Source organism: Zootoca vivipara, chromosome 7 (genome assembly GCF_963506605.1).
Source record: "Zootoca vivipara chromosome 7, rZooViv1.1, whole genome shotgun sequence".
NCBI classification, from domain to species: domain Eukaryota; kingdom Metazoa; phylum Chordata; class Lepidosauria; order Squamata; family Lacertidae; genus Zootoca; species Zootoca vivipara.
The window spans coordinates 3,552,062-3,566,422 of NC_083282.1; the positions used below are offsets into that span (position 1 = coordinate 3,552,062).

Sequence of the window (14,361 nt, forward strand, 5' to 3'; positions counted from 1 at the left end):
TGTTCTTTAGAAACACTCTTTGCTCTCCTTTGCAATCAAAGGCAGTTTTCCAAAGAAGCTGTAAGATTTCCATATCAGGCTGCAAGCAATAAACCACATGCTTGCAGGTGTGAAAGTCAGAGCTCTACTAAGAAATGGCTCCCACTGCATAGGTGTTGGAAACATTCTTCATGCAAATTGTGAGGGACAGGGGATATCGCGAAGTCCCTCCCCTCCTAAGTTCAAGCCAATCCCCGAGCACAGGGGGAAGCAGAGAGAGTTCCGATTCCAGTGGGGAAGCAGGAAGTCGTGTCCGAGGCTCAGGCAAGGTAGAGGAGCCAGGGTCCCAGGTGGGACAGGAAGGGGCGAATAAGGGCGGGAGACCCATCCCCCCAACTCCGGAATTACGCAGAAAGAGGAGGGGAAAGAGGATGGGTCTGCCAAAGCTTTTGTGTTGGAGAAAGACGCGCCAAAAGCCATTAGGAGGTTCTGAAACCGACTGACAACATCACTCCGTGTAAATAGCAATGACTTGAGCACTGTAAATACGCAGCACCAATAAAAGAATAAAATGCAGAGCTGCGTAGCGTCGTTACTCTGAAGTAGTCCACTCCGGCCACTGTGACAGCAACCTCCTAATCCTTTTTGGGCTACTTTGGAGTTGCCGGGATGAGCGTGTCAGAGGCGGAGAAATGGCGGCAGATCGCGGAGCAAGCCCAGCAAGAACTGCAGCAGCTGTCGCTGCAGGCGCAGGGGGAATTGAAGGCAGCTAAAGAGGAGACTAAGAAGGTCCAGGACGACCGGCTACAACTTGCGGAACAGGTGAGAGCGCTTCAGGAAAAAGAGCAGCAATTAAGGGCGGTGGCGGTAGACCTCCAAAACAAGCTGGATGCAGAGAAAAACAAGGCGGGAGGGGCACCCCAAGTCCAAGTGCTGCCAGGAAGGAGAGCCGGGACCCTAGTAAGCAAGTTCAATGGAGACCCGAGGGAATTTCAGGGCTTTGAGACTGAGATTGTGTATGCTCTTGAGCTGCACCACGATGAGTTCCCTGATGATGAGCACAGGGTAGCGTTTATTGTGGAGCACCTTACCGGGGCAGCCAGGGAGTGGCTAAGACCGTTAATTGCAACAAGGAATCCTTGCATGAAGAATGTCAAACTATTTCTAGAAGGTTTGAAAACGATGTATTCGTCCGATAGTCATATGGATCAGACTAAGGAGGAACTTCATAATTTACGCCAAGGAAATATGACAGTTCGCGCGTATTGGGCGAAATTCACCATGCTGGTGCACAGATTGGGGTGGGAACTTGAGTCCCCCCCAATGCAAGCGGCGTTCTACTTGGGGTTGCATGAGGAGGTGAAGGATGAGCTCTCGAGAGGTCCAAAGCCCAGTAATATGGATCAGCTGAGCAAAGCGGCTCTGGCGGTGGGGGTGAGACAGGAATCCCGGTGGAGCGACAAGCAAGCAACGCGCGCAAAGCGGGCTTGGTTCCCACGGTCGCAGGAGAAGCCACTCCCCCAACAACCCTTTCAAGCCACGCCTGGGGCCAGTCAGGACCAGGAACCCATGCAGATTGATAGCGCGCGCGCGGGGGCTTTTCAAACCCCAGCGGCGCCAAGACGCAAGGAGGGAAGGGGTGGGAATTGCTTTCTCTGCAACTCCCCCCAGCATCTCGTCAGAGACTGCCCACATCGCAGGGAGTGGCAAGGAAAGGCGGGAACGGTTGTGCCCTCCCCCACTGACGCAGCACCACAGCAGGGAAACGGGAAAGCCTGGCTGCAGGAGACAAGGGGCCGCAGCCAGGCACAGTCAGCAGACAACAGCCCCAGCCCACCCACCCGCACAGAGAGGAGCAGAGCCAGCCCACCCCTCCCAGAGCAGGAGTGGTTCTAGAAGTGACGCTCACGCTTCCAAATGGCTATCCCCTGACAGTCCTCGCCCTAATTGACAGTGGGGCGTCAGCGAACTTCTTCTCGAGAAACTTTGCAGAAGAGCACCAGATCCAGCTTCTGCAGCTGGATTTTCCTCTGCACGTGGCAACCATTGACGGCAGAGAGCTGCTGGGAGGGGCCATCACGCATCAAACCCCCCCCATGAGAATGACGGTTGGAAGGCACTCAGAGACACTGGCATTCAACGTCACCACCATCTCAGACCCCCCCATCGTTTTGGGCATGAGCTGGCTGGCGCGCCATGACCCCTCCATAAGTTGGCACCAGAGATGCATCACTTTTGGATCGGACTTTTGCCTGGAACATTGCATGCAGCACCAACCAGGGGAGGGGCCTCCGATAGCCACGGTGGCCACCATGCACGTCAAAGGGGGTGAAGCGATACCCAAGCCGTACTGGGACCTGCAGGAGGTCTTCAGCGAAGCGGAGTCCGACCACCTACCCCCACACAGGCCTTTTGACTGCCAGATCAACCTGGTGCCAGGGGCAACTATACCCCCAGCCAAGCTGTACGCCATGTCAGACCAGGAACTGGAGGATCTGCGCGCTTTCATCGACAAGAACCTCAAGCGGGGGTTCATCAGAGAAAGCAAGGCAGCAGGGGGCAGCCCAGTCTTCTGGGTGGACAAGAAAGACACGCAACAGCGCCGTCTTGTGGTGGATTTTAGACGGCTGAATTCAGTGACAGAGCCAGTGGCTTTCCCCATGCCCAGAGTGGATGATCTCCTGACAGCGGCACGCAGGGGCAAGATTTTCACCAAGCTAGACCTGAGGGGGGCGTACAACTTGATCAGGATCCGGGAAGGCGATGAATGGAAAACCACGATGTTCACGCCTCTGGGCTCTTTTGAATATCTGGTGATGCCCTTCGGGTTGCAAGGGGGCTCAGCATGCTTCCAGGCCTTCATGCACCACGTCCTGGGGTCCCTCCTCTTCAGGAAATGCTTGGTCTTCCTGGATGACATCCTTATTTACTCCAACGACCCAGTGCAGCACGTGAAAGATGTCAGGGAGGTGTTGCAGCGCCTGAAGGAGAACCACCTGTATGTGAAGCTGGAGAAGTGCAAGTTTCACACCAAGGAGGTGGACTTCCTGGGCTACAAGCTGTCAGACAAGGGGCTGGCGATGGACAAGGACAAGGTGCAGGCCATCCTGGACTGGCACAGCCCCAGGACTCGCAAAGATGCCCAACGCCTACTAGGCTTCGCCAACTTCTACAGGAAGTTCATCAAGAACTTCTCTCGCGTTACGGCTCCCATCACTGACTGCCTGAGAGGCAAGCAGAAGTTCAGGTGGACACCAGAGGCGCAAGCAGCGTTCGAAAGCCTCAAGAGGGTGTTCGCCTCAGACCAGAACCTGTTCCACGTGGTTCAGGACGCGCCCCTACGCGTGGAGACAGATGCTTCTGATAAAGCTGTGGGCGCCATTTTGTTGCAACTGGACGCCAACCGAGAGTGGAGACCCTGTGCCTTCTTCTCCAGGAAATTGACTCAGCCAGAGCGAAACTACACAGTGTTTGATCGGGAACTTCTGGCGATCCACGCTGCGTTCCAGCACTGGAGACACTTCCTGGTGGGCGCCAAGCACCCCATCCAGGTGTGCACAGACCACAAGAACCTGGAGTTCTGGAGAACTGCCAGGGTGCTCAACCAGCGGCAGATACGGTGGGCAGAGTTCTTCTCGAACTTCAACTTCTCCATACACTACATCCCGGGAGAGCAGAATGTCAGGGCGGATGCCCTCTCCCGCAAGCCAGAATACATGGAGGAGGAGGCGCCACCGGCACCCAGGCACATTTTCCCCCCGTCAGCATGGTCCTGCGGAGCAGCAGTGGTGAGCGAGGCAGAACTCACAGCACTGACGGCAGCGGATGAATTTGCCAACCGCATCTGCAGAGAACTGAGAAGGGGGGGGGGAGCAGGCAAAAGACTTTGCAGAACGCAGGGGGCTGCTTTTCTACAAGGGTGCACTGTACCTGCCCACCACCCAGCTTAGACGTACGGTCCTCAAGCAGATGCACGACAACCCAACGGCGGGTCATTTTGGGAGGGACAAAACCACTCACCTAGTCATGAGACACTTCTGGTGGCCAGGGGTGCGGGAAGATGTTCGAGACTATGTACGGGGCTGTGACACCTGCCAGCGGGCAAAGGTGGTCAGAGCAGCGCCACCGGGATTGCTGGAGCCCTTAGCCACGCCACACAGGCCGTGGGAAGTGGTGTCCATGGACTTCATCACAGATCTGCCTTCTTCCAGGGGCAAGACCGCAGTGTTGGTGGTGGTGGACCTCATGTCCAAAATGTGCCACTTTATACCGTGTGCCAGGGCGGTCTCGGCAGAAGAGACAGCCAAACTGTTTGTGGATCACGTATTCAGACTGCATGGATTACCCTTAAGGGTTATTTCGGATCGTGGCCGCCAATTTGTTTCCAGGTTCTGGCGGCGGCTCATGAACCTCCTGCAGGTGGAGGTCAGCTTGTCGACGGCTAGACACCCGCAGACCAATGGACAGGCGGAGAGGGTCAACGCCATTCTGCAGCAGTACCTGAGATGCTACGTCAGCCAGAGGCAAACGGACTGGGTGGATCGCCTGCCACTGGCAGAATTTGCCTACAACAATGCGGTGCACGTCTCCACAGGGGTGTCGCCCTTTAAGGCCAATTACGGGCGTGACCTCAGATCTTTCCCTGAGAGGGAGGGGGAGGAGGAGGAGGAGGGCCCACAGGCTGAGGATTGGGCAGAGGAACTGGAGACGGTGCACCAGCAGCTCAGAGAACACTTGGAGAGAGCCAAGGAAGCGTACAAGAGGGGGGCAGATCGCCACAGGCGACCGGGGGAGGTCATTAGGGTGGGGGACAAAGTTTGGTTGTCCTCGGAGGGCCTTCCCATCAGAGGGCGATGCAAAAAGCTGGCGCCCAGAAGGTTGGGCCCCTTCACGGTCACGCAACAGGTCAACCCGGTGGCATACAGGCTGGCACTGCCAGAGGACATGAGGGTGCACCCAGTGTTTCATAGATCGCTGCTGTCACCGTACAGGGAAAGCAGCAGGCTCCGAGACAGCGAACAAACCCCTGAGGGAGGGGGGGAGAGGGAAGGCAGGGAGCAACTCAATGAGGCCACAGCCATCCTGGATTCAAGGTGGGGGGTGGGGGGCCTGGAGTACCTCATGGCATGGGAGGATGCTCCACCGTCCCAGAATGAATGGGTCCCAGCCACTCAGATACAGGAGGAATTCCTGGTAGAAGAATTTCACGCCCTTTTTCCCCATAGACCCAAGCCCTGGCACATGGAAAGGGAGGGGGAGGGGGAGGAAGCACGGGAGAGCAGTTCACCATGGCGCTGGGAAGCGGAGTTTGAGGAACCAGAGGATGAGGTATGGGTGTCACCGAGATCCACCCAGTCAGAGGAAGGAGCAGATTGGCAGAACATTTTTACCCCCACCAGCTCTGACGCCACAGACTTTTTGGGATTCCCGTCCTCCCAGGCGGAAGGGGGGGGCTTGCAGGACTGGGGGGAGGTGTTCACGCCAACGGGCTCGGAAAGCACTGAGTTCTTAGGCTTCCAGTCGTCACCGACACCTGGGGGGGACCTGGGGAGGGGTGAAGGAGAGCTTGGGAGGGGGGTGGATGTGAGGGACAGGGGATATCGCGAAGTCCCTCCCCTCCTAAGTTCAAGCCAATCCCCGAGCACAGGGGGAAGCAGAGAGAGTTCCGATTCCAGTGGGGAAGCAGGAAGTCGTGTCCGAGGCTCAGGCAAGGTAGAGGAGCCAGGGTCCCAGGTGGGACAGGAAGGGGCGAATAAGGGCGGGAGACCCATCCCCCCAACTCCGGAATTACGCAGAAAGAGGAGGGGAAAGAGGATGGGTCTGCCAAAGCTTTTGTGTTGGAGAAAGACGCGCCAAAAGCCATTAGGAGGTTCTGAAACCGACTGACAACATCACTCCGTGTAAATAGCAATGACTTGAGCACTGTAAATACGCAGCACCAATAAAAGAATAAAATGCAGAGCTGCGTAGCGTCGTTACTCTGAAGTAGTCCACTCCGGCCACTGTGACACAAATGAATACCAAAACCAAAGTATTATCCATTTTATAACTGTTTCCCTTTCTACAGTGTGGTTTGATTGTTGCCCTTATGTTGCCATAAAGTTTAGGAAAATATAACTGTTAGGATGCAGACTTGTTCATTCCTTTGGCAGAAAATCTTCCTGGTCAGAAAACAATTTTGGTCCCATTGTGTTTCCCCTTCATTACATACACAGCACAACAGGACAATAATCTATCCCCTCCAACAGCAAACGAATCAATATGGCTAACCTGACCCAACTACCAAGCCTGCCTCCCTCACACAAATGAGCCACAATGCAATCAACTAAACACAACCAACCAAGCTTGGGAACTCCTAACCTTTCACAATAACAATAAAAACAAATAAGTACACAAACAAAGGACCTACCCATGTGATGCTGACACCCCCCCCTCTGCAAGATGTCAATAACAAAAATGTCTCTCACTAAACGTAAACAAACTGAATTAAAAGTAGAGACAATATATTTACCATTCCGTTTATCTGTTTACTTTGTTTGCTTTGTAACACAACCCCCTCCCCAAATGGTCAGCTTAAAAGAAACATTTAGCCTCTATTCATTATTTATATATAAAAACTTAATCACTGGGCTTCTGTAATAAAATAGCCAGAATGGTGTCCAAGAACAATTAAACAATAGAACAGAACAAACAACAACAATAACAAACTGTAGCATCCAAGCTAGCAGACTCTTGAGAAAACAAATCTGTGCATGCTGGTTTGCCTTTATATTTTATGTACTGTTGCATGAAATGGTGTGCCAGGAAGAAAGTTAAGCAGAAGCCCCCCCCCTGCTTCCCCCTCCCCACCTTGACATGCTAAATTTGGAATTACTGTAAAGGGGCTAGGTTGGGCGTTTTTCTAAAATATTCTAACATTCAGTTCCTCACCCTTGCCTCTTGAAGCGGTATAGTCCAGGACAGGCACCCCAAACCTTCGACCCTCCAGATGTTTTGGACTACAATTCCCATCATTCCTGACCACTGGTCCTGTTAGCTAGGGATCATGGGAGTTGTAGGCCAAAACATTTGGAGGGCTGCAGGTTGGGGATGCCTGGTCCAGGAAAAGCATTTCATTCTGCTTGCCCTTATTCAAGAATACAAAAGTTATCATGACACCATCATTATAAATAAACACTTCAATAATAATATTTTATTATTTATACCCCGCCCATCTGGCTGGGTCTCCCCAGCCACTCTGGGCAGCTTCCAACAGAAAAATAGAACACAGTAATCTATTAAACATTAAAAGCCTCCCTGAACAAGCAATATAGTCAACAGGACTTTTGTAAAATAACTTCTCCAACAGGTTAAACGTAACACTCACCACTGATGTTTATTGCTGGCAATACTATTGACATCTTTGGTCGTCTGGTCTTATTATGGGTGGTAGCAGGCAACAACAGGTGATCCTGAAAAATATTTAAATATGCATTAAGTTGCTGAGTATGTATTATGTTGCACTGGGAAAACTGTGCATGTGAAGACTGTGCATTCACAATTTGCAGGAGCATCATAAGAACTAAATCTGAGTTAAGGCAAGGCTAAGGATGTTCATAGCCAAGGAGCTTCTGAAACACCACTATTTCCCCATACAGTCCAGAGATGGCAAACTGCATTTTCAAGACTTAGGATCAGTAATAAATCACAAGACAACCCAACATAGGAATTCTACTCAGAATGCCCAGTGGTTTGCTTGTGCCAACAAGGAGCAGTGACCTGCTTTGGATTAAGATGGGATGGACACACAGAGTGTTTTTTAATCAAGCCTGGTATTAAGAGTGTCATGACTCCCCTAAGTTGCCTTCTTTGTTATGGCAGATGTTGGAGTCTGTTTCAAAGATCTTACAATTTAAAGAATAGCTATGGCAAAGATTCTTAACCACCACTACAAAAACTTTTGGCAATGGCAATGGCCATGTTTTTGGATGCTGTTCAATGAAGACAGGAGCTAAATGATCAAAACTGGCTTCTCTAATGAGAGAGAAACTTGAAACTTAAGAGCTACAGTATCTGGCTTTCTTCGGGCAGCTGAAAAATAAATTTAGAGGCAAGAAGAGCCATCTGAACACAGTATGAGTAAAAAAAAAAAGCTGGCTAGATAAAGCCGCAATATAAACCAAGGATCATTCAGTCTCAGAAAGCCCTATACTGTAGTTCATTTGATAAAACGGGGGGGTACAAATCTGGAAAAAATAAGTAAATACCACAATAGGGCTTCCTGCTTAGTGGTGCTTCTTCACAAACCAGGCATCCAATGTTCTCCCTAGCTGCATCTAGAGCAAGGATGTGGAAGCTGGCCCTCCAGAGGCTTCCTATAATTTCTGACCACTGGCCACATTGCAGTGGTCAATGAGAGTTGGGAGTCCAGCAACATCCAAAAGCCAACATTCCCTATCCCTGAAAAGAGTGTTCATTCTTTGGTTTTCCATAGTTATAAGAAGTTTTTTCTTTATACTCAGCTTGATTAAAAAAGCATATTGGGTTGAGTTTAGAATGTATATAGAACATCTGGTTTAGGAGGTCACTGAATTAGGAAGATAGTCTTGAAGAAAATAAAACTGCTGGAGTCAGGGGCTAACTTTGGCAATCTCATTTTTCCAAGTTGATAGTTTTCCAGACATCATGCCAAGCACTCGGGCCTAAGACTTCTCCTTAGATTGTCATTTCATCAAAGTGTAAATTTTGGCTTAAAGCTATACTGTCATCTGTTCTGGTGTCTAAAGTGTTGTGATTTATTCAGTCTATAGCTGACACATCACATGAAAATAGCAGATGGTGGGCTTTTAAGGTTCATATTTCAATCTCTTCCTACATGTGCTACTATTACTAATAACACATTTTGGTTATTTATATCTCAAGTGTTAAAATTACCAATGAATAGCTTGGGTTTTTTTTCTTCCTTGTTTTGGCAGTAACTGAGCACACTACAGGGGTTTAATTACAGACTGATCTAATGAAATGGACTCTAGTTCCCAAAAGTGTATGTCATAATAAATTTTTTATAAAGTTTCCACAATATCTTCTGTTGTTTTTTTGCTGGAAGGATACTCATTTAGTATATGTTTTTTCATCTTAAGATTATGTACACAGCAGGGTAAAAATAATTTCTTCCAAATTTCTCCCCTCAAATTTCACTTACTGAATGGACTTTGCAAAATGAGTTCAGTAAAACTGCAGCAGGTTACAGGAGGGCAGAGTAATTTGTTTCATAGCCCAATTTATTGCTTAGTGGAAAGTGTTGCTTTCAAATAGTAGCTGAGCCCTGCTGATTTTGGAGAATGTTGCAGCAAGTATAAAGTATCTTCCTTTTTTCTACCCAGACAGCAGGCTACAAGGCACAGATGTTTTGGACTGTTTAGTAATGATGGTGGTTCAGACATTATAGATATAGGTAAAAATCAAACATATAAGCTGAAATGGAACAGTGGAGCAATTTAGTACTGTAATCTAGTACTGTACTTGTGGTACATAAAAGTCTTGCCATAAACAGTGCATGCTTAAGCATGGAAGGGAAAGAGAACATCTTAAGATTGGTTACAGGTAGGTAGCCGTGTTGGTCTGGATCAAAGTAAAATAAAAAAAATTCCTTCAGTAGCACCTTAAAGACCAACTAAGTTTTTATTTTGGTATGAGCTTTCGTGTGCATGCACACTTCTTCATCACTGTATCTGAAGAAGTGTGCATGCACACGAAAGCTCATACCAAAATAAAAACTTAGTTGGTCTTTAAGGTGCTACTGAAGGAATTTTTTTTATTTATCTTAAGGTTGGAAGAGAGAAGAGGTTGTGGTGGTTGCACATTATAGAGACAAATGGGAGGCAAGCATGGTGGGGCGTGGGAAATAGGAAAAGGTGTTCTGAAACACACAGACAATCTTGCATGGTGCTGTGGAATGTGTGAAGTGCATTTCTTCTCGTCCCTTGCATGTTATCCCACCCTCATGTCTTTGATTAGGCTGAGAGCCTTCTAAGAGAAACATGAACTTTTCCCTGCAGCTCACTTTGGGTAGAAACTTACTTAAGCTTTGCTTTCTGGCCCTTTCCTTAAATCTTAATTTTCTTCTTGTGAACATTTTTTTGGCTCCCTGTTGTCTCCATGCAATACTGCTACACAGACTCTAGATGCCACAGCAATGGTAAATCACCCTCTACTGTCATCCCATGGGTTAATCTTTTATAATCACTGCAGAATGCCCCTTACATGCTTGGGCGACCACCCAAAATACAACAACATATGTACATAGCACTTTGGGGGAAGCACATTGATCTGACGATGCTAGAAATGGAAGGCTCTGTCATGTGTTTCACTGGAAACAATAGAAGAAACCAAATGTTTCCTGGAAACAAGCACCATCTGATCTGTGGCCAACTAAAGTGTTATGCTTCCTTTCATCGTCATAAGTGTCACACACTTTGAAGTTTTCTGATTAATTGATTCCAGCTATCTTCAGAGATGTGAAAACTTTTTCTGGGTGCTGGTCAATTAAATATGTAACTAAATCATGTTACAGACTACTTGCAGGTGAAAAGTGACAGACCACCTCTCTCTGAGGTCACTATACAGTGGTACCTCTGGTTGTGAACGGGATCCGTTCCGGAGGCTTGTTCGCAATATGAAAAGGTCGCATCCTGAAGCGCAGTGTCTGCACATGCGCATGACGCAATTCGGTGCTTCTGCGCATGCGCAAAGCATGATTTATTGCGTCTGCGCATGCACCGAACCTGGAAGTAACCTGTTCTGGGACTTGCGGGTTCGGCGTGTCTGTAACCTGAAAAGACATAACCTGCAGCGAACAAGAGGTATGACTGTAAATCAGAACCAGGGCAGTCTCGAGCAGGTCGCGCGCCCTGGTGCTGAGGGGCGGAGATCGCTCCGGCGCCCCCGCCCTGGCACACCGCGCCACCGGGGGGGTCTACCTAGAGCCGGCCCTGATCAGAACACAGCAAAGATGCTCTTGCAGCAAGATGCGGGAGAGTTTACTTTTAGAATAGAATAATTTATTGGCCAAGTATCAACCATACTTGGAATTTTGCTTCAACTACATTGCAATGTAAAGAAAAACGTACCTCATACAAACACTATTCCTCTCACAATACAACAGCACAATGAAAAAACCCCATACCACCAACTGACCTCCCTTTCGCCCACAACTACAGATTCAACAATTTGATGGCACAAGGAAAAAAGCTATTCCTGTGCCTGGACGTTTTTGTATATAGAGTCCTGTACCAACGTCCGGATAGAAGTAAATCAAACAGGTGATGACCAGGATGCGAAGGGTCTACAGCAATTCTCTCTGCTCTCTTCCTGACTCGGGCGGCATAAAGTGTCTCTATTGGAGGCAAACTAACACCAATTACCCTCTCTGCAGTTCTTACTGCTCGTTGGAGCCTCTTCTTGTCCATCTTAGAGGCTGTACCATACCAGACAGTAATGGCATTACAGAGAACAGTTTCAATAGTACCTATAAGATTGGACCAGCGATTCTTGGGGCAGATTAATTTCCCTTAGTTGTTGCAAGAAATACAATCTCTGGTGTACCTTTTAAATAATAATATTGATGTTATCTGACCAATTCAATTTTTGAGAGATCATAGAGCCCAAGAACTTAACTTCTTTTTGTACCAAAGTCCAGTGAGGCTGCTCTGGTAACAAAGAGTCTACAAGTATTTGTGGGCAAAATGTCTTGTCTGATGCATCAGCATCAGTCACCTTAAAAGAGGCACTGGAGGAGCCTTCATGTAGGGAGAGATAAAGCCATGGTGGGTCTGATTGGCCTTAAGCTCACCAGTTCCTAAGAACAAACAACAGAAAACATGTAGAATTTTTTGAGTTTGTTCAGGAGATAGCTGTATAATTTTACTATTGATGTATTTGTGTGATGATGGTAGCCATATGAGGGGGAAATTATTTCAAGGAGGGGGCTGGTTCCCTTTGTAAAAACAGACAGTTCCACAGATGCTGCTCAGAAAACACCATTATGACCATCTGTTCTGGGCCTCCTGCCAGTTAATCTGATAATTCCCTCAAGCACAGATCAGGAAATTTTCTCCAGATCTTTGCTTGGTTGTGATGCACACTGCAACACAACCACCAGACCACATGAAATTATTTAAAACAGGCTTCAAGGCACTGGCTCTTAGAAGCCTAAAGGGTCTTTAGTTCTGCCCGGACACTGAGGTCCAGCACCGAGGGCCTTCTGGCGGTTCCCTCGTTGCGAGAAGCCAAGTTGCAGGGAACTAGGCAGAGGGCCTTCTCGGTGGTGGCGCCTGCCCTGTGGAACGCCCTCCCAACAGATGTCAAAGAGGAAAATAACTACAGTACCAGACTTTTAGAAGACATCTGAAGGCAGCCCTGTTCAGGGAGGCTTTTAATGTTTAATAGATTATTGTGCTTTATTTTTCTGTTGGAAGCCACCCAGAGTGGCTGGGGAAACACAGCCAGATGGGCGGGGTATAAATAATAAACTGTTGTTGTTGTTGTTGTTGTTGTTGTTGTTGTTGTTGTTGTTGTTGTTGTTGTTGTTGTTGTTTTAATGCAAGTCACTGGCTTTAATAGGTCTCAATATATGTTTGAAAATACAGTGACAAAAAGGAAGAAAAATAGAAATGGATATATTTACTGCCTTGTACCAAGATTTCAGCAATAGTTTGGTTATAAACAGACTCACAGTCACATAAGAAGCTGGGCCAAACAGCTCCAGCTCTTAGGAAGAGCTCACTCCAGACAAAGTGTTCTTAAAGGTAAAGGTAAAGGGACCCCTGACCATTAGGTCCAATCGCGGACGACTCTGCGGTTGCAGCGCTCATCTCGCTTTACTGGCCGAGGGAATGTGGCCAGCATGACTAAGCTGCTTCTGGTGAACCAGAGCAGAGCACGGAAACGCCGTTTACCTTCCCGCCGGAGCGGTACCTATTTATCTACTTGCACTTTGACGTGCTTTCAAACTGCTAGGTTGGCAGGAGCAGGGGCCAAACAATGGGAGCTCACCCCGTTGCGGGGATTCGAACCGCCAACCTTCTGATTGGCAATCTCTAGGCTCTGTGGTTGAACCCACAGTGCTACCCCTTATACCTAAAGACTTCTAAGTAGTCAAGGATCTGCTCCCAGTCCAAGAGAGCAGCCTATAAGGAAGGCGTGAGACAGTTATGACTATGGAACAACCTGTTACCATGTCCAGTAGTGCCATTCAAGTTATATTTTCTTTTGTGACCTGAATCTTTAGCATTCCTCACCAAAGATGTTTCTTTAAGTTCTAAATAAGGTAGTTCAAGTCAGAAATACCAAATATAAACAGCATTTCTATTTAAAAAAACTTTCAAGATTATCCAAAAGAGAGCAAAAGTAATCAGTTTGCCTAATTTATTTTTCAGAGGCCACTCTCTATAGTGTTGATTATGGTCCAATACCTCTGCTAAATCTACCCAATCTGTTTTTATAGCTTTTGCTTCTAAAAGAACGAAAGAACAGCAAGATGGGCTTTTTATTTCAAGCACTCTAACAGAAACATTCAAATTCCACAGTTAATAAAATGGTGTAATGTTTCAGATGACTATTTTCTGACAGTCCCAGACAGGCTTTTATAAGGCATGACTAACCACTAGAATGTGGAGCAGTCAGTCCCTAAATGCTCTGCATTGTTTCAGACTGACCACTCTAGCTTCAACCTGAAATTAGGGTTACCAGGTCTCCTGAGATTCAGACTAAGGATTAAGGGAACCAAGCCTGAAGGCTGAAGGGTCATGACCAACAGATGTACAGCCTTACAGTCAGTATTTAATAGTGGGAGACTGAAGAGCCTATCTGTGCTGGATAACTCAGGATACAAGAGCAAATCACAACACTTCTTAAGTCAAGGGGGAGGCAGCTCCCACCTGAAATTTGCAAAAAAAAATCTGAAATTTCATGTCAAAGATTAATTACTCCTCCTGAAGCAGCATCCTAGAAATTGTACAACCACAGTGCCCTAAGGATAAGCAGAGACAGGCAAATTACAAGTCCCAATTTACTGCAAAACAAACAAACAAAACCCTGGGACTTCTCTCAGTGGCACCCTTAAAGTTATCTAGTCCAAAACCAGATTCTTTGTAATGTACAGGAGTCGTATTAAGTGCAGAGCTAAGGTGTACATTTCATCAGCACAAGAGTTTCTCCTCGTGTAGTAGAACACGCTTCCCCTCTCCCACCCCTGTGTGCCTCCTAAATATGTTATAGGGGTTCCACTAATCTTCCAGAGCAAATTTGGGGGTGGCAGAGGGCACACATGGGCAGCAGAGGGGGAAATCCCCTTGCACTAGTGCAAAAAGTCATTTGACTACCACCCCAGATTTGCTATAAGAC

The 14,361-nt window shown here is 47.8% G+C and overlaps 1 protein-coding gene across 6 annotated transcripts in view; it reads right to left on the reverse strand.

Annotated features, from left to right (window-relative positions):
• Positions 1 to 14,361, reverse strand: part of ATF6 (activating transcription factor 6) — a 127,946-nt gene that overhangs the window by 57,126 nt on the left and 56,459 nt on the right. For all 6 annotated transcript variants that reach the window (XR_009557854.1, XM_060276592.1, XM_035123586.2 and 3 more), the window contains exon 15: positions 7,346 to 7,430. Coding sequence is in view for 5 of the 6 variants with exons in the window: in XM_060276592.1 (XP_060132575.1) it covers positions 7,346 to 7,430 (85 nt within the window). In the remaining variant the exon portion in view is untranslated. The remainder of the gene's footprint in view (positions 1 to 7,345; positions 7,431 to 14,361) is intronic.